The sequence below is a fragment of the Somniosus microcephalus genome, chromosome 19 (genome assembly GCF_052327205.1).
Source record: "Somniosus microcephalus isolate GS21.2 chromosome 19, FLI_Smic_1.0, whole genome shotgun sequence".
NCBI lineage: Eukaryota > Metazoa > Chordata > Chondrichthyes > Squaliformes > Somniosidae > Somniosus > Somniosus microcephalus.
Window position 1 is genome coordinate 53442039 of NC_141005.1, and position 24409 is coordinate 53466447.

General features: G+C 41.1%; 1 protein-coding gene across 4 annotated transcripts in view; it reads left to right on the forward strand.

The window, feature by feature from the left end:
- Positions 1–24022, forward strand: part of suds3 (SDS3 homolog, SIN3A corepressor complex component) — a 49276-nt gene extending 25254 nt beyond the window's left edge. For 2 of the 4 annotated variants that reach the window (XM_085961796.1, XM_085961795.1), the window contains exons 3-12: positions 1460–1515; positions 6124–6195; positions 7420–7439; positions 10339–10495; positions 10866–10961; positions 13793–13854; positions 14742–14763; positions 14912–15017; positions 19784–19868; positions 22304–24022. In XM_085961796.1, coding sequence (XP_085817922.1) covers positions 1460–1515; positions 6124–6195; positions 7420–7439; positions 10339–10495; positions 10866–10961; positions 13793–13854; positions 14742–14763; positions 14912–15017; positions 19784–19868; positions 22304–22402 — 775 coding nt within the window. In that variant the 3' untranslated portion in view covers positions 22403–24022. The other 2 variants (XR_015072334.1, XM_085961797.1) reach the window with 2 other exon arrangements.
- Positions 24023–24409: the final 387 nt, after the last annotated feature.

Below are 24409 nucleotides of genomic sequence, written 5' to 3' on the forward strand. Positions count from 1 at the left end.
GCATTCGTCCAGGCAAGTGGAGAGTATTCCATCGCACTCCTGACTTGTGCTTGTAGATGGTGGGGAGTCAGGAGGGCCAATTGACAAATCTAATAGAGTTTTTGAGGTTGTAACTAGCAGGGTAGATAAGGGGGGAAACCGTGGATGTAGCATATTTTGATTTTTAAAAAGCATTCGATAAGGTGCCACGCAAGAGGTTATTACACAAAATTAGGGCTCATGGTATTCGGGGTAATACTAGCATGGATTGAGGATTGGTTAATGGACAGAAAACAGAGTAGGAATAAACGGGTTATTTTCGGGTTAGCAGACTGTAACTAGTGGCGTTCCACAAGGATCAGTGCTTGGGCCTCAGCTATTTGCAATCTATATCAATGACTTGGGTGAGGGGACTGAGTGTAATGTTTCCAAGTTTGCTGATGATACAAAGCTAGGTGGGAAAGTAAGTTGTGAGGAGGATGCAAAGAGGCTGCAAAGGGTTATAGACAGGTTAAGTGAGTGGGTTTTGTTTGAGCCACTGAACTTTCCAGCCTAATTTTAATCGGAGTGGGAAATTTCACCGTGAGTTTTCAACCCCAAAGGGAAAATTACAAGCCAGAGTGCGTTGGCTTAGAAGTTTCTGACTTATGCCTCCAAAATAGTTTGTAATGTGCACAAAAGCAAATTTGAATGTTTGTGTGCTATATTTTTTTAAACCATTGGATTAAAAAGATTAATAAATTGAGTTTGGAATATTAATCTTGTAATATGACAGACATCACAAATCTGTACTATACGTACAGGTGTTAATGCTCGGGCTGTGGATTGCTCAGAAGTGTTGATTTAAGCCAAACTTTCTCGGCTGGAGCACCAGATGTTGCAACTGTAGTGTCACTAGTATAAGTGTTGTAATACTAAGACTGAAGTTTCTATGAGCATACAAAGTGCAGTGGACTAGTAATCCAGTGGCCTGGACGAATAATCCAGAGAATGAGTTCAAATCCCACCATGGCAGTTTGAGAATTTAAATTCCGTTTATAAAAAAATAAAAAAAAATCTGGAAATAAAAGTGACCATGAAGCTGTTGGATTGTTGTAAAAACCCAACTAACTGGTGACTCCAGTCCCATACCAATGTGGTTGACCCTTAACTGCCTTCTGAAGTGGCCTTGCAAGCCACTCCATTGCATCCCTCCACCAGGATGGGCATTAAATGCCAGCCTTGCCAGCAACACCCACACCTCGAGAATGAATAGAAAATAAAATTGCTCTTGAGGTTGGAGCGTTGGCTACGTGGATTTATAAAGGAATGTGCTTGCCAAATACGGTATAATGACATTGTAATCTGGTATTAAGTGCTAAATAAGAAAAATCGAAGTGCTGTACGGTATTTTAGTACTATGTGCAGGTTTGCCTCGACACAAGGTTATATTGGTGGCTTTAGTTGTATCTAAATTCCAGCTTTTTTTTCTTGTTCATAGGATGTACCAGGAGAAACTAACATCTCTTAAGAGGCAGCTACAGCAGTTACAGGAAGGTGGGTACCTTGTTTTCATGTACTTGTATTGGGCAAATGGAGTACACTGGATGGTAGAGGATTATGGAAAATAATCCACTTGGTAACGAGAAGCTGTGAAAGTGTGTTCTGCTGATCGCTTTATTAGTGGTTTACTTTCCATAATGTTCTATCGGTGTCCGACTTGGCTCAGTGGTAGCTCGCCTATGTCAGAAGGTTATTGGTTCAAATCCCACTCCAGTGACTTGAGGCAGTTTAATGCAGTACTGAGCAACGTTTCCTCGAAACTGCGCGGCCGCGCAGCTCTCTGTGCTTTCGTGCATGCGCAAAACTATGACCCAAAAAAGAAACTGGGGGGAAACATTGGTACTGGGGGAGTGCTGCATTGTTGGAGTGAGAAATTAAACCAAGCTGAGAAATAGTTACAGCAATTACACGCAAGACTTTGAAGCCATCTTTTGGATGAGACGTTAAACTGAGAACCCGTCTGCATTCTTTGGTATCCTAAGAGATCCCATGGCACTATTTGAAAAAGCAGGGGAGCTCTCCCCGGCCAATATTTATCCCTTAACCAACATCACTGAAACAGATTATCTAGCAATCATCTCATTGCTGTTTGTGAGAGTTTTGGTGTGCAAATTGGCTGCCCCGCTTCCCTAACCAAAGTCACGAACGACTATAATGCATAATTCCTCCTTGTCCTACTTGTCATGTTCGATGGAACTGGTCTTGCTACCAATAACTTCTCCTCACCCCTGCACTGTCAACTTTGGGAATTCTCCAAAGATCCATCCACGGCTCTCCTTCCTTTTCTTCATTTACATGCTGCCCCTTGGCGACATCATCTGCAGACGTGGGGTTAGCTTCCACCTGTATGTTATTGAATCCCAGCTCTATCTGTCTATCACTTCTTTCGATCCCTCCATTGTTTCTGTGCTGTCAAACTGCTTATTCAATATCCAGTCCTGGATGAGCTTCAGTTTCCCCCAGCTAAAGATTGGGATGACCAAAGTCATTGTCTTTGGCTGTGCATATGCTATGCCTCATCATTGTTCTTGCTGAACTACATTGGCTCCCAGTTCCACAATATCTCAAATCTAAAATTCTCACCCTTGTGTTTAAATCCCTCCATGACCTCGGCCTTCCCTATTTCGGCAACTTTCTGCAGTGCTGCATCCCCCATGAAGTTTTGAATCCTCTGACTTCAGCCTCTTGTACATTCCCCCTCACCATGCCTTCAATTGCCTAGGCCCACACCTAATTGTTACAAATTTGAGTGTTTTGTAAATACCTCCTTGGGTTCAGTGGTGTCAATCAGTCCTGTGAGTGCATCTCATGCCCCTTATGTACAAACACCTGAAAGTGAGGGACTGTCATGGTGCAACTGAGCATCATAATCTCCAATATCCCCCACCCACCCCGCCTCCCACCAGCAGCCACGTAATCTCCTGGGAGAAGCAAACTGCCAGAGGAAAACCCCTAGGCTAAATCAGGAAAAAAAAACTGGAAATTTCTCTCTGACCCTCTGTAGAGAGGTCTCATTGCTGTTTTTGGGAACTTGCTGTATACAGAGTGGCTGGCATGCTTGCCTACACAACAGCAGTGACTGAACTTCAGTAGTAATTCGTTGTATGTGAAGTGCTTTGAGGTGGTCTGAGAAATGTGGTGGAAGACTATATAAATGCAAATTCATTCTTTCTTGCATGCAAGAAATGTGATTGGCATCACCCAGAGTGTGAAATGCATCTTATCTGATGAACGCCAGGAAAGAAGAGTTACAATCAGAGCGTAGCCTTCCAACATTCAGAGTGTAGCACTGTGAATACCCATTCATAAGATTTTAAAACAATTGAGTCTTTAATGTAATCAAACACGAGTTGTAAAACTGGTTGCATTTCCATAGTGGGATATTTTATTCAAATTCCTCCACACCAGTGAGTGCGAGGCTGCAGCAGGTTAAAAAAAATCTCTTTATCCAGCAAGCATAGCGGCAGAGAAACCTTTCTATCACTGGGTTTGAACATTTGCACGACTTTATCACATGAATAAAGGGGGTTTCTCTGCCGCGGTGGATGCTGGGTAAAAAGATCTCCATTACACAAAAGCCGGGAACTGCCAGTTGGGTGTTTGGAGGGCGGGGGTGGGGAGGAAAGGAGCTCTGAACTTGCTGCAGATGGGGGAGGGTGGTGGGCCGGGGGGGGGGGGGCCTGAAATCGCCAGCAGGTCAAGTAGAGGGGAGAGGGGGACTAGAATGGGGGCTGGGAGGTAGAGATGGAGAGAATGGTTTCCTCTCTTCGCCTGCTCTCGAGTGACCTCCTGGTTCTTGGAATTTCTCGCACAACAGCCGCTGGTGCGAAACCACAAAGGTTCTGAACTACAGGGGACCCAACCTTTATAAGGTAAATCCAGTCACATTTGTAGAAGTCACGTGATCCGACATCACGTGGTCAACATCATGCGATCAAACCTCCAGGAATGCTTCCAACCAGAGTTGACAGCCCTATTCCACCAGTACGTTGGCTACTGATGAGCTGCTAACAGTCCCCTATCCACTCCCCAACACTTCAAACATTAGCAACTGCAGTACACGGAGAGAGGGGGTCCCGGACAGGGGTCTGCAGAACATTAATCCCCGCCAATTTGGCTGGGATCTGCCGGGCACTCCGGCCCTACAGCAGCCACCTTGCCCTGTGCAGACTGCCAACGTAGCAGATCCCAGGATCAGGGCATCCCACCCTCAATGGAAAAGGACCCCGGGATGGCAATGAACTAGGAAATCCAACAAACAGAAAATGAACTGATATCACATCTTGCTGGCAGGGCTCCCAAATTAGGCATGATCCCAGGTGAGGGTGTAAAAAGGAAGGAATGTTGCAGGAATGCCTCCAATTTCCACCCTTCCCTCACCTTCACATGGTCCATCTCCGACTCTTCCCTTCCCTTCCTCGACTTCTCTGTCTCCATCTCTGGGGATAGGTTATTGACAAACATTCACTACAAGCCCACTGACTCCCACAGCTACCTGGACTATACTTCCTCCCACCCCGCCTCCTGTAAGGACTCTATTCCATTCTCTCAGTTTCTCCGTCTCCGCCGCATCTGCTCTGACGATGCCACCTTCCACACCAGTGCTTTCGACATGTCTTCCTTTTTCCTCAACCGAGGAACCCCCTCTACCGTGGTGGACACGGCCCTCGACCGTGTCCGTTCTATCTCCCGCACTTCTGCCCTCACCCCTGCCCCTCCCTCCCGGAACCACGATAGGGTTCCCCTTGTCCTCACTTTTCACCCCACCAGCCTCCACATTCAACGGATCATCCTCCGCCATTTCCGCCACCTCCAAAGTGATCCCACCACCAAAAGCATCTTCCCCCTCCCCTCCCCTTTCAGCATTCCATAGGGACCGCTCCCTCCGAGACACCCTAGTCCACTCCTCTATCACCCCCAGCACCCCTTCCCCTTTGCCCGGCACCTTCCCGTGCAAGCGCAGGAGATGCAACACCTGCCCTTATACCTCCCCCCTTCCCACTGTCCAGGGCCCCAAACACCCCTTCCAGGTGAAATAGTGATTTACTTGCACTTCTTGCGATTAGTATACTGTATTCACGATGTGGTCTCCTCTACATTGGGGAGACCAAATGCAGATTGGGTGACCGCTTTGCGGATCTCCTCCGTTCAGTCCGTAAGGATGACCCCGAGCTTCCGGTCGCCTGTCATTTTAATTCACTGCCCCATTCCCACTCAGACCTCACCATTCTCGGCCTCTTGCATTGTTCCACAGAAGCTCAGCGTAAACTCGAGGAACAGCACCTCATCTTCCGATTAGGCACTTTACAGCCTTCCGGACTCAATATCGAGTTCAACAATTTCAGATCATAACCTTGGCCCCCATTACATTTTTACTTATTTTTTATCCCCACCTTTGTTTTGGCCCTTCCCCCCACCCCCCTTTTTATTTCTCTCTCTCCCACATGGCAACTGTCTCTCACTCTGCCAGCACATTTCACACCTAATCTAGAGCCGTCTTTTGTCTCCACCAGTCCTATCACCATCTCGTCTCGTTTTGAATACCTCTTAATGTCTCTTCACTTCTCTTTTGTTCTCTCCCAGCCTGGCCTTTCAGTCTATTTCATTTCCTGTGCCTTTCCAGTCTTGAAGGGTTTGACTCGAAACGTTGACTCTATTTTCTCTCCACGGACGTTGCCTGGCCTGCTGAGTTTTTCCAGCATTTTCTGTTGTTATTTTGGATTTCCAGCATCTGCAGTATTTTGCTATCGTACTAGATAGCAATGGTTTGGCATCCACAGAATATAGGATGGGTTGAGTTGGGTTGCAAGGAAATGCTCCATTTGAGGGTTATGCCAGAGCGATTTGTTAGTTATATGAACCACATGATTCTAATCCTTTGTTACCTATCCTGTATTTTTATATTGAGTTTTTTTCACCCCGAGTAACTGCTTTCTGATGCAACCATTGGATGCTAAATGACAGGTGACATCATGGAACAATGTTTTCATTCAGATGATGAATTACAAAGGAATTCAACATCTTCCATATAATGTATTAAATATAAATTAGCCCTTGATTGTAGCTTTTTCCATCATATGGTAATATGTTTTGGTAATATAGGTACATTGCAGGAATACCAGAGAAGGATGAAGAAACTAGATCAGCAATACAAAGAAAGAATAAGAAATGCAGGTTAGTTTTTTTTTCTTTGGCCTTTACCTTAAGGCGACAATTTATTGTTTGTTTCTACAATTTCTCTCCTGCAGTCACTGATTATTGCTGTGGGTATGGTTCCACAACACCAACAGCTCTTACCCAACTGGTCATCAGGATGTCACAGCTGAGCCTGATCTTGTCATAACTGAGATGTATTTTTGTCTGTCTTAAGGTTTAAATTTATATTTTATATTGCCAGAAACAGCGTTAACACCCAAGATCACACAGTATTTCTCAAAGAAAAGGCATTAGCTCAAAGACCAGACATGTTGTGCATACTTAACATAATTTTAATAAAATCTTATCAACAAAAGAGTAAGACATAATGGGCAATAATTTGCTGTGGCAGGGCATCTAACAGCATCTGCCATTAGTTAGACTTGCCCTTGAACGTTTAGGTATTTTAAATTTTTGTGTGGCAAGCTGCTGAAAGTGCGAGCTGATAACAGGACAGTCATGGAAACTGGGCATGTGGGGCGTGAGCACTTAACTTCACAATCCTTCAATCTGATTGGTTAACAGCACAAGGACTGAGAAGCAAGTGTAAATGAGAGTGGGTGAATTCATGTCAAATCAGGTACAGAACGAGGAAAAGAAAGACTGGATTATGATAGAGACAGAAAGGAAAAGTAAAATCTTACATTTTAAAAATCTCCAACTACAATTAAACCCTGAAAGCATGAGACTCCATACTTGTAATAGTTCATTTTCAGTGCCAGAGAGGTTGATTGGCAGTAATTAACACTTATCATGTTGTTAAGAGTACTTGGACCTAAATAGACAAGGCTTAACTTTCTGTGGCGAGTTTAGTTCGCATCTACCGTGCAAATACAACAACTTCATGCCGTTCAATGTATTTCAGTGGTGAGGCAGACAGCGTGATGCCGTTTTCGCGAAGCTAACAGCAGAAAGGGGCAACTTGGACAGCAACTTTTGGATTTCTGTCTTTACCTGCACAACTACCTCACCTGAAGTTGTTGTAGCATTTGCGCATAAATATCGGCGAGTGCCATTAGCCTCCCCATTATTTTGACAGCAAGTTATGGGCCAATTTCTTTTGGATGTTCTCTTCTTTGATGAATTTTTAAGTGAAGTTAGAAAATATTAGAATTTCACATTGCTTGATTTAGAGATAGCAACTGACAACTTAAGTGCAGTGTATATCATTAATACAACCATTTTTTCCCTCTTTTTATCCAGAGCTTTTTCTGCAACTGGAGGTGAGTGTTCTTCCTTTCTTTCCCCCACTGAATTCACTTAAAACATAACTGTAGGTGAATAAAAATAGGAGTGCATTAAGATTACCTTTTCCAGTGACACTATATGCTGTATTGGAAGCACCAAAGTACAGTGCCACACGATGGTGGGATGCAAGTTTGATTTTCGCTCGGCTGCTCAGTTCCCGATCTCCGCTCTTCTGGTTGAAGGTTTTGGGTTTCTGCGGGGAGGAAAAGACCATTTATTGAGTCTTTGTTGTCTATTTTCTGGTGACCAGCCAAAGAGCATTGGTAGAGGTCTGGCAGCCGACTACTTACGCCCTTAGTGGCAATGAGAGTTGGCCTGGCGGGACCTGAATTTTTTGCATCTGTGTTCACTATGGAGAAAGACGATGCAGACATAGAAATCGGGCAAGGGGACTGTGACATACTTGAACATATTAGCATCGAGAGGGAGGAGGTGCTAGCGGTTTTAGCAGGCCAAAAAGTGGATAAATCCCCAGGCCCGGACGAGATGTATCCCAGGCTGCTGTGGGAGGCAAAGGAGGAGATTGCAGGGGCTCTGACACAAATTTTCAGAACCTCTCTGGCCACAGGGGATGTACCAGAGGACTGGAGAACAGCTAACGTAGCACCATTGTTCAAGAAGGGTAGCAGGGATAAACCAGGGAATTACAGGCCAGTGAGCCTAACATCTGTGGTAGGGAAATTATTGGAAAAAATTCTGAGGGACAAAATTAGTCTCCACTTGGAGAGGCAAGGATTAATCGGGGATAGTCAGCATGGCTTTGTCAAGGGTAAATCATGTCTGACAAATCTGATTGAATTTTTCGAGGGGGTGACTAGGGGGGTGGATGAGGGAAATGCTGTGGATGTGGTTTACATGGACTTCAGTAAAGCTTTTGACAAAGTCCCGCATAGGAGACTGGTCAAGAAGGTAAGAGCCCATGGGATCCAGGGTGCCTTGGCGCGTTGGATCCTAAACTGGCTGAGTGGCAGGAGGCAGAGGGTGATGGTCGAAGGTTGCTTTTGTGACTGGAAGCCTGTGTCCAGTGGGGTACCTCAGGGATCGGTGCTGGGTCCCTTGTTGTTTGTGATCTACATAAATGATTTGGATGAGAATGTAAAAGGTATGATCAGTAAGTTCGCAGATGACACGAAAATTGGTGGGGTGGTAAATTGCGAGGAGGAAAGCCTCAGGCTACAGGACGATATAAACGGGTTGGTCAGATGGGCGGAAAAGTGGCAAATGGAATTTAACCCTGAAAAGTGCGAGGTGATGCATTTTGGACGGACAAATAAGGCAAGGGAATACACAATGAGTGGTAGGACCCTAGGAAGTACAGAGGGTCAGAGGGACCTTGGTGTACATGTACATAGATCCCTGAAGGCAGCGGAACAGGTAGATAAGGTGGTTAAAAAGGCATATGTGATACTTGCCTTCATTAGCCGAGGCATAGAATATAAGAGCAGGGAGGTTATGATGGAGCTGTACAAAACGCTGGTGAGGCCACAGCTGGAGTACTGTGTGCAGTTCTGGTCGCCTCACTATAGGAAGGATGTGATTGCTTTGGAGAGGGTGCAGAGAAGATTCACCAGGATGTTACCTGGGATGGAGCGCCTCAGCTATGAAGAGAGGCTGGACAGGCTGGGGTTGTTTTCCTTGGAGCAAAGAAGGCTGAGGGGGGACCTGATTGAGGTGTACAAAATGATGAGGGGCATAGATAGGGTAGATAAAGAGGAACTTTTCCCCTTAGTAGGGGGGTCAATAACAAGGGGGCATAGATTCAGGGTAAGGGGCAGGAGATTTAGAGGGGATTTGAGGAGGAACTTCTTCACCCAGAGGGTGGTTGGAATGTGGAACTCAATGCCTGAAAGGGTGGTAGAGGCAGGAACCCTCACAACATTCAAGAAGCATTTGGATGAGCACTTGAAATGCCATTGCATAAAAGGCTATGGACCAAATGCTGGAAAATGGGATTAGACTGGACAGGGATGGATGGGCGGCGCAGACACGATGGGCCGAAGGGCCTCTTTCTGTGCTGTAAAACTCTATGACTCTATGACCTAAAAGTAATGGGCGGGTGGGGTATTATTTTACAGGATTAGGATCCTTTTATTTTTTGTCACTTTTATAAATCATGTTTTTCAAAGAAAGGAAACACAGGTTGCAGTGATGCTGCACCAAAGGCTTGATTTGGTAGATTTGCAAAAAAAAGAAGGCATGGTCTGGACGATATTATCTCTCAAAGTTTTTAATCTATCCCAGAAACCAGTTCTCCAAGACGATGATAAAGTGTCTGACGTTAATGTTGCAATGTCTTGACTCTTACACCATAGTTCAAATGCAACAGTGGCAAATATGTATCAACAGTGAAGGTGGTAAAGGTAGTACAAGGAATTTTGTTTTTCAGTTCCTCAAATTTGAAGAATTGTGGTGCATTTGAGTGATAACCTGTGGCTGATTTTTTTTTACAATGCACTGCAATTCAAGTGCTCATTTACAAATTCTAACATATTTGAGTAGGTGTGAACTATTGTAATGCTCTAAGTTCTGTGAAAGCTCTTTATTTTAGCACTATTGCACTTTTTGGCACAAGATAAATGTATAAATCTGTTCAAAGAACTATGATCTGGAGTTGATTCAGTGAAAGGGGCTTAGCTTTAGCTTGGCTGTCCCTGTTTTTGTACTTTTACAATTTTATGATGCATTGCATTTATCAGCAAGTTTGTGTTTTTTATCTTCCATCAGATTCTAAGAACTTATAGCCCAAATATTTTGCTACTTTATCTTGATTTGCACACACAGCCTGTAGAAAGACACGCTAAAGGTTTTGATTGACTGGGATTCTGTCCTTACTGATTTTCTTTTGAGCCATTAAAATTATTTTTCTTGTTCCAGACAGAGCAAGTGGAAAGGAATTATATTAAAGAGAAAAAGGCAGCAGTGAAGGAATTTGAAGATAAAAAGATTGAGTTGAAAGAAAACCTGATTGCCGAATTAGAAGAAAAGAAAAAGATGATCGAGAATGAGAGACTAACAATGGAACTCACTGGAGGTGTGTAGCAGAAAGATTTAACATCCCTTGCAATGTTCCAAGGAAAAGTGAACTGTTAACAAGTTGACTTAAATTTTATCCAGATTGAATTGTGCTCGTCCAGTAACAATGAACTCTTAAACATAATTCAGTCTGGAAAATTAGCTTTATTTATCATGGAATTTACCCGTAGTGTGCAGCATTGGGAATGTTTCATATAGACAAATAAAAATGCATTTTATTAAATGCTCCATGAATCATTTAGCATTTTGTTGCAGAGTTCACAAACCGTATACTGTGCAAATTGGATTGTTTTGCACCTATTGCACTATAGATTTATCCGCTGTTGGTGGCTAGCCCTCAACCACAATGCATCTGTTTATTATTGCAGATTCTATGGAGGTGAAGCCAATTATGACCAGGAAGTTGAGGAGGAGACCTAATGATCCCGTTCCAATTCCAGACAAAAGGCGAAAACCTGCACCTGATATCCTTTTATTAAATCAAATATCTACTTTTAGAATGGCCCAATCACTATTGGTCTAATATGAAATTAATGATTATTTGGTATGTTTTAATTATTACAAATGTATTTATTGCAATACTAAAATTCAAGTCTTTAATATTTTTTTAAGCATTTTATTTAAAATAATATATATTCATAGAGTCATAGAGTTTTACAGCACAGAAAGAGGCCCTTCGGCCCATCGTGTCTGCGCCACCCATCCATCCCTGTCCAGTCTAATCCCATTTTCCAGCATTTGGTCCATAGCCCTGTATGCAATGGCATTTCAAGTGCTCATCCAAATGCTTCTTGAATGTTGTGAGGGTTCCTGCCTCTACCACCCTTTTAGGCATTGAGTTCCACATTCCAACCACCCTCTGGGTGAAAAAGTTCCTCCTCAAATCCCCTCTAAATCTCCTGCCCCTCACCCTGAATCTATGCCCCCTTGTTATTGACCCCCCTACTAAGGGGAAAAGTTCCTCTTTGTCTACCCTATCTATGCCCCTCATCATTTTGTACACCTCAATCAGGTCCCCCCTCAGCCTTCTTTGCTCCAAGGAAAACAACCCCAGCCTGTTTAGTCTTCATAGCTGAGGCGCTCCATCCCAGGTAACATCCTGGTGAATCTTCTCTGCACCCTCTCCAAAGTAATCACATCCTTCCTATAGTGAGGCGACCAGAACTGCACACAGTACTCCAGCTGTGGCCTCACCAGCGTTTTGTACAGCTCCATCATAACCTCCCTGCTCTTATATTCTATGCCTCGGCTAATGAAGGCAAGTATCCCATATGCCTTTTTAACCACCTTATCTACCTGTTCCGCTGCCTTCAGGGATCTATGTACATGTACACCAAGGTCCCTCTGACCCTCTGTACTTCCTAGGGTCCTACCACTCATTGTGCTCATCAAAGTGAATGAATCAAAATGGTGAAGAATGGCATAGCTGATCATTTTTCTACATCAAATGCTCTTGGAAAACCATTTCTTATACAATAATGTGTTATAATACCTTCACTGTTGACAAATATTTGCCAGTGTTGGATTCCCTTTGTTAAATTGCAAGAAAAAAATAATTTAAACTTTCGCTGCTTTGCTGAATGTGGAAGGGTCAACTCACTGCAACAGCTAGGTTGAAAACTTCAATGAGAAGATTTTTTTTAAATAACCAATCATGCATTTGCTATAGCATTCACAGTAACCTGTACTTTCATTAAAGAAAATCTATTGTTAGAAAATGAAAACATCCTAGATTTAACCTTGAGTTCTGACGAAGGGTTCGACTCGAAACATTGATTCTGTTTCTCTCTCCTCGATACTGCCTGACCTGCTGAGCGTTGCCAGCATTTTCTGTTGTTGTTGTTCTAGATTTAACCTGTTAATTTTAGGGAAAAGTTAAAGATGCCTTAACCCCAACCTCAGAAAATATCCCTTGTGTGGTCTCTCAGTGTAAGCATAGATTTCTTTAGAATGAAGATTTAAAGATTATTTCCTAAAAGAATGCAAAGGCTTCTGTCAGAATAATGTTAAATTGTTAGCTGGGCCATGCTGCCTGCATTTTACCCCTCCCTTACGTGCGCAACCTATTGGCTTTTAATAAAGTGATTTAAACAATACCAGTTGCACACTTACAAATAGAATGGATCTATTTATTGTATTAAAAACCTGTTTTGGGGCAAAAGAGTCTGAATGTGAATTTGCTGAAACAAAGATCTGAATAATTTCCCACAAGATGGATTTCTTATCTTGGGCAGGAGATCGGGAGAGATGCAGAATCTGAGTTAAGTGCTGCTTGGGATTGGGATTCCATTAGAGTAAAAGTTGGCCTTTTTAAAAATTCATTCATGGGATGTGGGCGTCGCTGGCAAGGCCAGCATTTATTGCCCATCCCTAATTGCCCTTGAGAAGGTGGTGGTGAACCGTCTTCTTGAACCGCTGCAGTCCGTGTGGTGAAGGTACTTTAGGGAGGGAGTTCCAGGATTTTGACCCAGCGACGATGAAGGCACGGTGATGTATTTCCAAGTCAGGATGGTGTGTGACTTTAAGGGGAACTTGCAGGTGGTGGTGTTCCCATGTGCCTGCTGCCCTTGACCTTCTAGGTTGTAGAGATTGCGGGTTTGGGAGGTGCTGTCGAAGAAGCCTTGGCGAGTTGCTGCAGTGCATCTTGTAGATGGTATACACTGCAGCCACAGTGCGCTGGTGGTGGAGAGAGTGAATGTTTAAGGTAGTGGATGAGGCGCTAATCAAGCAGGCTGCTTTGTCCTGGATGGTGTCAAGCTTCTTGAGTGTTGTTGGAGCTGCACTCATCCAGGCAAATGGAGAGTATTGCATCACACTCCTGACTTGTGCCTTGTAGATGGTGGAAAGGCTTTGGGGAGTCAGGAGGTGAGTCACTCGCTGCAGAATACCCAACCTCTGACCTGCTCTTATAGCCACAGTATTTATGTGGCTGGTCCAGTTAAGTGTCTGGTCAATGGTGACCCCCAGGATGTTGTTGGTGGGGGATTTGATAATGGTAATCTCGTTGAATGTCAAGGGGAGGTGGGTAGTCTCTCTTTTGTTTGAGATGGTCATTGCCTGGCACTTGTGTGGCATGAATGTTACTTGCCACTTTTCATACCAAGTCTGAATGTTGTCCTGATGCACCTTCTGACTGACTATAATAATAGAGGCCTGGGAATGATGTTTGGCGACTAGACAAGTGGGAGAGAAAACAGAACAAGTTAAATTACTTCAAGGGATCAGAGTGTCTTTTAAATTTCTTGTATTGTCATACATTAAGCATTTTTTTTGTATTCTCCTTAACCATCAATACCGCAGCTAAATTACTTGTTAACAGAGGAACAGATTATGGAGGATCTGCGAACTCTTAATAAGGTACTTTGGAGATAAAGTAACTAAGTGATTATGTTTTACTTTTTGCTAACAAAAGGCTGATATGTGTACAAGACATCTTATGCACTGAGGTGCTGCTTGACGGGCTTTGTTGGCACTGTATGGGTAATAGAATCTGAGTAAACACTGAAAGAGGAGAGTTGTGCCTATTACATTTCCTTGTAACTGTGCAAAGTAGAAAATATACAGTAAATGACTCTCTATAAACTATAATAATTTTACAACAAGATCTTTATTCTATGCTTATTGCCGTAGATACTTGTATACAAGGTGACCCGTGTATACAAGGTGACCCGTGTATACAAGGTGACCCGTGTGTATAAGATGATCCTTTTACTTTCTAGCAAATAAAAAGAATTTCCTGCATATAAGACAAGGGCCAATGTTCTAGGTATCCGTTACTGGCCAAATTTACACACAATTCACTCTTTATTGGTGGTTGATCATAATTACTCCGACCCTGTTTTTGGGTAAGTCTCCACTCGACCACACTTTCAGGCAGCACCCAACCCCAGTGGAAGATCAGTTTCAGAACCAGCTGAAATTGCTGTCGGGAAGTTGTCCCATTGAAAGTTGTGATTCTCCATGTTGCAGTGGGGTAAGCTGCTGTTGGCCAACTGGGCTGTCAGAGGAACAGTTTACTTTGGTAGCAATTTAGCCTGACACTGGGGTTGGGCCATGTTTTAACTTGTTAACAGCTTTGTTTGCGCACTGGTAAGCAATTACTGACATACAAGACAACCACCCCGAAACACTAACATCAGTTTTATAAGCGTGTGTCCACTAGTTAATTGCTGAAGGTGACAGGGGTCCGAAAAAGTTTGATTCTGAAGGAGAGTAATTTTTTATTTTCACTTTATTCCCTACAGCTCAAATCTCCAAAAAGACCAGGTAGTTATGCTTTTTATTATCCATTTCCCTTGTGGTTACAAAACTGTTCTTTTTAAAATAATTTTTCATGGGGAACACGAGGTAGTGAAACACAATAGTTTTTGTTGATTCAGTATGAACCTTAACCACATTCTTGTTTTCTGGGTAGCATCTCCGTCTTCTCCTGAGCATCTTCCCAGCACTCCGGCTGAATCGCCAGCACAGAGATATGAAGCACGAATAGAAGATGGAAAGTTGTATTATGATAAGAGATGGTTAGTTAGAAATTAGCATTTTTCTTTGTTACCATTTACTGCTGTGGCTGTAATTCAGCCGAAGAATCGGTCACATGATTAACATGCACCATTGACACGTTACAGCTTTAACCCTATCATGACAGAAACTAGTTACTTTGGTCATTGCTTTTTGAATTTATAAAATAAATGGCCAAACAAATATTATTGAATTTGCATTGATAGATTATTACAGTCTAGTAATGTGACTATTTTTAAAACCATGAAAAGATAATGCCAATATCCCTGCGTGGCTGTGTAAATTCCTATAAAAACTCGTCTTTGTTTATTTAAATTGCATATCATTTTTGGGTCCCCTTTTTAAAAGAAAATACCTGCTGCTTTCTGCATGTAAACTAAAAAGGCCACTAGATGGTGGTGTAAACCCACTGTTGCCAAATCTTCACCTCAGCATCTTTAGCTGCTGTCCATGGTTCAAATTCAACGCAACAATCACCTGATTTCCCTAGTTGTTTTCTCTAGGTATATTGATGCAAACGCATGCTACAGCGATCAAATGTTTAAATTGTCTGTTCCAGATTGATATGAAAGAAAAAGGTTAATAAGAAATGTATTAATGCAGCAAAGTAGTATCAAAATAACTGTTTTAAGGGAGAGATTCTTGACACGGGGCTCATTTAATTGCTTCTCTGAATTGAGTCACTGAACAGTGAGATGTCCTTGAGATATGCAGATGGTGTGGAGGGAAAACATCAGCAGTCTTACTACATCCCCTCCATGAAGAAACAAAAAAGTATTTTTTTTCTGTTCCCTCTGCCATAATTCTTTTTCCAAATAGAATATATTAGTATATATACTGTGTGCTATCCTACTGCATGTCGCTCCTCTCTTTCCCCCTTCCCAAAAATAAAAATATGCCTTTATCCATGGTTCAATGTTACCTGCTTTTTAAATAAGTACTCGAGGTTTATCTACCCAAATTGAATATTGGATATCAAACATTTTAATTACTTGGCTCAAATTCAGCATCCTGCTACATTGCCATTATGGGCTGTGACTACATAACTTCAGTGAAATAGTGATAGGAGGCTTAGTTTGAGGACTTAACTCATTGACAGAAGATATACAATACTGATCCTCTTCCTCTCTAAATTGCTACTCTTAAATTTTACTCTCATCATGTTCCAGCTGGCTGATGCACTTCCATAAATAAGGCTGTTTTCTCAGAGTGCATAATGTTCAAACGGCAGTGCTGAGAGTTGGGGTTATCAGAAGTTAGTATATTAGCATTGTAGGTAATGGGCTATTTCAGAGTGCAAAACTTTCCTTGAATTCCTGTTACAGGAGAGAGCAGCCTTGCAGATGAAGAGAACCATCATGCTTTTCAGGCAAGTTCTTCAATTAATCCAGGTGCCCACCAACCTGATAGTCGGGACCTGCATAAGCATCCTCTTGACATGATACCCTAATGTTGTCTTCACAATTAAAGCTAAACAACTTTTAAATGCTCCAAAATAATACTACTAGCACTAACGTAGTTAATAAATAGATGCAATAAACCAATATGCCTTGTACACTGAGCCATCCTTCCACATATATAGCTGATTGGAAATCTTTTGTCCTAGATCTAATTTTACCTCGCTCGTTGCTTTGGTAATCTTCAAGTAGTAACTCCACTCATTTTCCAGTTGGGGGCAGCAGATGGCTTTTACTTTCTTAATCGGTATTCCTCAATTTCCTGGTATTGAATCAGATGGCTGTTAAAAATGATGTGAGTAAGCCTGAATATTCAAGTTTTGTTTGCAGCAAAATGGTAGTTTTCATAAACAGACCTCTAATAATATGCAAAGATACTGATTTATTTTAACTTGGATCTCCATGTCAAAAACAACACGAGGTAACCCATTCATGCCAGATAGCCCTTTTCTTGTCCAGGCATGTAAACTTTTTCCACATTGTAACCATCAGCTCAGCATATTTCACTGTCCTCCTTCATCAACTTTGCTTTTGTCTGCGGGCCTCTGGCTTCCAGCCCACACCTGATTGGAACCCTTGAGTAGTTTCCTTGTATTGTGGCTGGCTATCCAAGCTGCTTTTCTCTGATGTTGCTGACTGATTTACTCCCCACCCTGTGCAGCATTTTGACATTCCTTATCTGGCCTTGTCATCTTTTCTTCATTACTTTTCAGTATTGAATGTGAAAACTAACCTTTCAAAACATGCAATGCACACACTTAATGGTATTGAAATAGCTACAGATAAAGTTGAAAGGGACTTTATAGTCTTAGACTGGACTCTCAACATATTGTTGAGCTGCAGTCAACAAAGCCAATCGAATGTTGAACTATGTAGCCAAAATAGAATACAAATCAGCAGAAGGTGCAATAAGATGAATATTACAGGTATAAAACTGTGTTTGAGTAGCTTTACTGCAGTAATTTTTTTTCAGTATCAGTGAGTGATCTGAAAATTTACAAAGATGGCTGACCCAGGGAGACAGTAATTTTTCTGGATATACAGGCAGTGCAGAGGTTAATAATGAATGTTCTGTAAGTTGAGGTAAAGTCTCATCTGCTGATGGTTAGTGGTAAAACAGAGGAACAGGAGTACGCCATTCAACCCCTCTAGCCTGTTCCGCCATTCAATTAGATCGTGGCTGATCTGTACCTGAGCTCCATTTACCCGCCTTTGATCTGTATCCCTTGATAATACCAAATAAAAATGTCTTGAAAATTTCAATTGACCTAGCATCCACAGCCTTTTGGAAGAGAGAATTCCACATTTCCATTACTCTGTGTGGAAAAAGTACTTCCTGATTTCACTCCTGAACGGCCTTGCTCTAATTTTAACATTGTGTCCCCTTGTTCTGGATTCCCCCACCAGAGGAAATCATTTCTCTCTATCTACTCTATCGTATCATTTTAAACGCCTCAATTAGATCACCGCTCAACCGTTTAAACTCAAGGGAATGCAACCGAGTTTATGCAACCTATTCTAATTTAATCGTTTAAACCCTGGTACCCGCTCCGAGGCCAATGTATCCTTCCTGAGGAGCAGCACCCAGAACTGAACGCAGTGCTCCAGATGGAGTCTGACCAAGGCTCTGTACAACTGAAGCATAACTTCATCTCCTTTGTATGAAAACCCTCAAACACTTACCAGACTACATGGCAACAGCTTCCACAAACAATGTTAAATTCTTCCAGATTTTTAAATGAGTGTCTGCAAGTTAAGCATTTTAAAATGATAGTTCTTCAAAAATGACACGGTTGTATAGATTTGATTTGGGTTTGACTTCAAAATTCTTTGAAATGTGTTCTGGTTTTCAAATCGCTGAAGTTGCACAGATGCACTCTGCTTTAAGACATTGGTTGAGAATTAAGAAATGACTCTTCCAAATTTCAAGAGCATCCGACTAATAGGAATGTTTTCTAATGCCTGCTATGAGTCAGACTTGTGTCAAAGCTCCTTTTGTTATAGTGGTATTGTTACCAGCATGTCATTGCACAGCACGAAAACAAAGCCCAAGGTTTTGAAGCATTTGGTGAAGTACAAGGCTACTGTTAATCATTTGCGTTGCCCTTTGAATTTCCATGGATTAAATCTGTAGAGTGGAATGTAAGACAGCCTCATGACCTTGGCATCCCTGTATCATTGTGTGAAACATGTACTGGGATTGAATGATTTTTAAGCCTTGTGCAAAAGTATTGTAGTTTCACAACAATAAACTGTACTATATGGGTGGGGATGGAGAGAAAGATCCACAAGTGCATCTATGTTTCACTGTTGCTAGTGTTCCAATAAACTCTACCACATAGTGGTAGAATGCAGATTTATGTCCATAAGTTCTTTATTCCTTTCCTCCAATGTAAATGAAATTAAGTTGATAAGTCACTCTGGCTTGCACTTGCATGTCTTGTAGCACCTAGCCCAAGGCTGGTATTGGCTTAAATCAAAGAGTTGAATCCTCACCTGTCTCCTTTTGAGGAATGTATGATGGAGGTTGGGAGTGGAGAAGGGCCTTAAGGGTAGAAAATTCAGATTAGCTCAGTTTGGCTACCAAAAGAAAGCACTGTTTCTATTAGTGGTAAAGAGACCAAGTACTTGCCCTTACATTCGTGAGTTTTAATATTCCCAGAGATGTAACATTACTTATTTAAAACTTGTGACAGGGGGTGGGGCAGGTACTTCCCATACTTGTGCTTACATTTAAATATATTCTTCCAAGCAATGGCATCATTTGTGTAAAGGACAATTAATTTTGTTTATTACTTTTGTTAAACTAGATAATGTAGGACACCAGAGTGTTATCTGTTGCTTCTGTAACCAAACTCGTAAAAGAAAGAGACAGAAGGAGACTTGTATTTGTATATCCTCCCATCACATCTTGGGAATGCCCTAAAGTGCTCCACAAACAATGAATTGTTTTGAGGTACAGTAACTGTTGGCATGCAAACAGCAATGAGATGAATAACTAGTTAATCTGTTTTTGTTGGTAACTGAGGGAGGAATGTTGGCAGGATAGGGTAAAACTCCCTGCTCTTCTTTGAATAAAGGTCTTCGACCTTTAATATCCACCTGAACCAACAGAAAAGGCAAACAAAGCTTTGATTTAACATCTCATCCAAAGGGACCGTACCTGTGACAATGCAGCACTTCTGCAGTACTACACTGGAGTGCCAGCCTAGATAATGAGCTCAGGCCTGGGAGTGGGGCTTGAAAAAGAATGTTTCAGTTAAAAGCAATAATTTGAGATGTGCTTACAAATGTTGCCATTTTTTCTATAGGTATCACAAAAGTCAAGCTATCTATCTGGAATCCAAGGAGAATACGAAGATCAGCTGTGTCATTAGCTCAGTTGGAACAAATGAGGTACTATTTCTTCTTCTGACCAATGGGCCTCGATGCTTTAGCATTCCGACAGATATTTTGATTTACATATCTTCTATTTAAAGCCTGACCTGGTAAAGGTCAGAGCGGTTTGCAGAGGCAAAACAATAGATCTTTAATCTAGTTACGCACCTTTAATCCAGTTGGAAGATAAATATTTGTGTCAATTTTAATGTCGAGGTTCAATAACATTAGACATTTTCTTTACGTAACAAAATCCATTTAGTAATCTGGTGTCACATTTTTATCAATAGATCTTATTTATTTATTGACCTGGTCTTTTTATTGTCCGTTTCCATCTAGTGTTACTTAAAAAAGAAAAAAAAAATATTTCATGCCCTTTTCCATCATTTCACATTAGGGATTTGGAAATAGTTTAGAATGGCAATTTGAATAGATGTAAACTTGGTTTACTGTTCAGTTCTTCTGTAATATATTCTAATTCAGATTTGCATGCCATTTACTGTTCTGTTTCACTGCTGTTTAGTTATTCAGAAAAGTACCTCGAAATTATTGTTAGTATGCAGAGTAGCCATTATAGTGAAATCTTGTTAGCTAGAATAAAACTTTGTAATCAGCTGACATGATTATTGTTGATTACATCTAAGAAAGCAACATATTCAGACACTGGTACAATACATTTCTGAGCTTGATTCTTCTTGCATGCTTGTGTGGTGTTTTTAGATATAATGACCAGAGTTTACTGCTTCTGCACTTGCCAGCCCATTAAAGTGAATGGGATGAAAATCGTGGGCCAGTGATCATAGATATGAAACCTCCAGCCTAATATTGTTTTCCTATTTGATGCAGCAATCCCTGTTGAGAGCTTGTAAAAGAAGCACTCTTGCCTCCGAGTCAGAGGTTCTGGGTTCCAGCCCCACTCCAGAGACTTGAACACATAATCTAGGCTGGTGCTTCAGTGCAGTACCGAGGGAGTGCCGCACTGTCAGAGGTGCCATCTTTCAGATGAAACATTAAACCGAGGCCCCATCCCATGGCACTATTCAAAGATGAGCTGGGGAGTTTTGCCTGCTGCCTTGGCCAATATCTATCTCTCAACCAATATCATTACAAACAGATTAACTGGCCATTACCTCATCGCTGCTTATGGAACCTTGCTGTGCACAAATTGGCTGCTGCATTTCCTACATCACAACAGTGACTACACTTCAAAAGTACTTAATTGGCTGTAAAGCGCTTTGGGATGTTCTTGTCCTGAGGTCGTAAAAGACGCTATATAAATGCAAATTCTTTCTTGTCTTTCTATCTCCAAGACTAATCCAAATAATTTGCTGCATTGTCTGCTTTGCATTGGCAATCCAATCTCAAACTAAGTGCATACTTTGCAGGCCAAAAAAAAGTTGAAATCCTGAGACTCTCTTCATGTAGCTGAACTGGAATGAATGCTTTAACAATGCATAATTACAAGATTATGGCAGCCTACATACTAGAATTAAATGCTTCATTGGCAGTATAGTTTTCCATTGTTCTCTACAGTACTAGACAGTAAGAGCAGTGCCGAAATTTGAACTTTTTCGGAGCAGCTGATTTTCATTCTAAACAGCAGTTGTTTGTTCTTCCATGCAGTCACTTGGTGAGTTGAAACGCTAGAACTTTCACGACACAGATTCCTGACAGTATGACCTATATCCGAGTATTCAGGTGCAGTCATTGCAAGAAATCCAACTTTGCAGTGAAAGCACTGAAAAGTGGTTAATTGTGAATGAGGGGAAACTTCCACTGTGCTTGAGTGAAACACTAGTTAGCAAATTGAAATTATGGTGTCTATAATTAATAAATCGCATAACGTCCAGCCACTGGTGGGGGAAAAAAATGCTTGTGCATGAATAGTCTACCTAATTCAGAATTTTTAGGGGGAAAATGACAGTTTTCATGAGTAGACTACAGATATTCTACAAATGATATTTGGGAGTTTGCTATGAAAATCTGAAGCCTGATCATTTAAATAGAGCAAATTTAAAATGTGCAGAACCACCACAGAAAATAAATAGCAATTAAATATGCAGGGCTGATGCTTGCAGTGTTGAGTCGTGAGTGACAGTAATATTTATCTCTTGGTAATTGAATGATGCATTGGGCTGAAAGCTAAAGTTCAGTTTTATTTGTGTGTTCTGGGGTTCTTGCACCCCTGCCTGTAGTATCTCTTCTGGATCCTTTTACCTAGATGATCTAAAACTGCCAGGCAAGAACTCCAGTTTTGTACTGCCAAAGAAATACCCTTGAACTAAGCACATATGCTTAGTGCTGTTATATGGTAGCAATTGCTAAGTATTTTTAACTCTAACCTTTAGAATGTCAGACATTGTGTTTTGGATGAAGAAAATGTATTAATGTTAAAGCTTTGCATTTTCAATTTTTTAATAGTATTGATTCGATTGTATTTTTGTTTCTCACAGATATGGGTGAGGAAGACGAGTGACAGCACAAAGATGCGTATATATTTGGGACAGCTACATAGAGGGGTGTTCATTATACGAAGGCGATCTGCTGCCTAGCACTCTTGCCAAAATATGTTGGAGACCGCGACCTTCCTGTTACATCTCTGCTCAGAGGGTGACTCTTCCCTGGTTTTTGGACGGAAATCTGTATTAATGCAAGTGAGCTTAGCGACAGAGTGGAGAACACACAATGTGAAGACTCTTTCCAATGCCAACTCAGTTCTGATGATTGTGTATATTTTTAAGAATAAAATTCACCTTTTCAAGAGTTTTTCTTTACTTTCATCTTCCTCCAGGATGAAGGTGACCATTCTTTACGGCTGGAAACTGCCAATTTGTGGGTCGTTACATTTATTCCAGTCAACGAGACGGAAACCAGTTTTGTTTCATTGCTGGACAATCTGGAACATTTTTACCTGAACAATTCAGTCACCTGTTTTTTTTTTTTTGAGAGAAATTTGTTTTGTACATGCTGTTTATTTTATAATAGAATAGTCACTATTGGGCACAGGCCAAAAACATGTACTTTTTGTTTTTAAAAGTGTATTAAATAACCTTATTTCTTTGAACAAATCAACTCGAGTTTATGTTTTATAGTATTCTGTATCATTTAATAAAACTGAAAATGGTGGCAGCCTGTGATTATGGTTAACGCTATGTAATGATCTACATTGCGAAGTTCTACTGTTTTTCCTTAAAATATAGTGTTTTGCAACATGTAGCATTTTAACAAAATCAAACCGAATCATTCTCTAATTTTGTGCTACCAACTTGATTGCCAGTGTACAACTATATTTTGAAGTTGCCACCTAAAAATGTTCGTGGTCAGTGACTCTTTGATTCAATAAGCTTTCCTCCATTTGGCTTAGCTCTCAGGAAACCTTTGAAATGGTTGAAGCATTCGGCTCCTACAGAAACCACATTTGAGAGATGTGATTAAATCAAAAATGTATTCCTTTTGTAATTTAGTCCCTGGTAACACTGCAAAACTAGTACCTACTCCAACACTGTATAATGACTGCTTATACAATTGATATGCCACAAAGGGTCTGATGGAACTTTTGCTGTGACCTCCACCTTCCTCGCCACCATTTAAATTCCACAATTGAGTGGAAGCATTTTTGAGTTGGGAAAATTGAATTGGGGGCTTTAGAAAAGATTTTGAGTTTGTATTCGGAAGGTGAACTTAGTTTTTGTTTTGGTTCAACCTTCTCTAGAAAGTCAGTGAACTTGAAAGCGTAACTGTCTTACTTGGTGGTATTGCTGCTAAATCTCTTATTAAAAATGAAATCATGTTGGTCTGAAATTATTTGAATTCCTCATGAAGCAACATATGGAAATTCAAATTGATTAAATGCCCAAGAAAAGTTGTTCCAGTTTGCTATGTTGGTCCCCTAAAACCCCACAGTTTAATGGAGGTTATGTTCAAATTGGGGTTATTTTTGTTACTGTGATGACATTTTTATAAATGTACATTTAGACTTGTGTTGCTTTTATACAGTGGAGATGAGAATTGCTGTATATACACGCGTCTTGGTGGTCTTTGAGTTACAAATGCAATTGCTTGCTGTTAACAATTGAGTAATATGATACATCATTATAATGAATAATACAATCAAGACTGCAACTGCCTTTTATTCACCTTTCTCAATTGAAATAAAAAGTTTTTGCACTGATTGTGTTATTCTTTACAGTCTATTTTTGATTGCAAATAAAGGAAATGTCTATTTTTGAAATGGTATATTAAACATGATGCCAGCTAGCTTTGGAGATGTTCATATTGCAGTTTGAAGTCCTTATTGAATGTTTTGTCAGATAAAGATATCTTAAGAAATTGGTACATTATTTCTAAATCCCAAACAATTCTACCATAATGTAATACAATAGTTAATACTTATCTACAGGATCCTCCTCTAGGTGATTCAGGAATAATGCAGGTTATCTGGATGGAGAAAGTTAAAAATATCTGTTTTGCACTTGTTCAAAAATGTTACCCAATTATGTAAGAAAAGTTGCCATTTAAATTTCTGTCCTTGCACCTAATTTAAATACAGTGTTCAACCG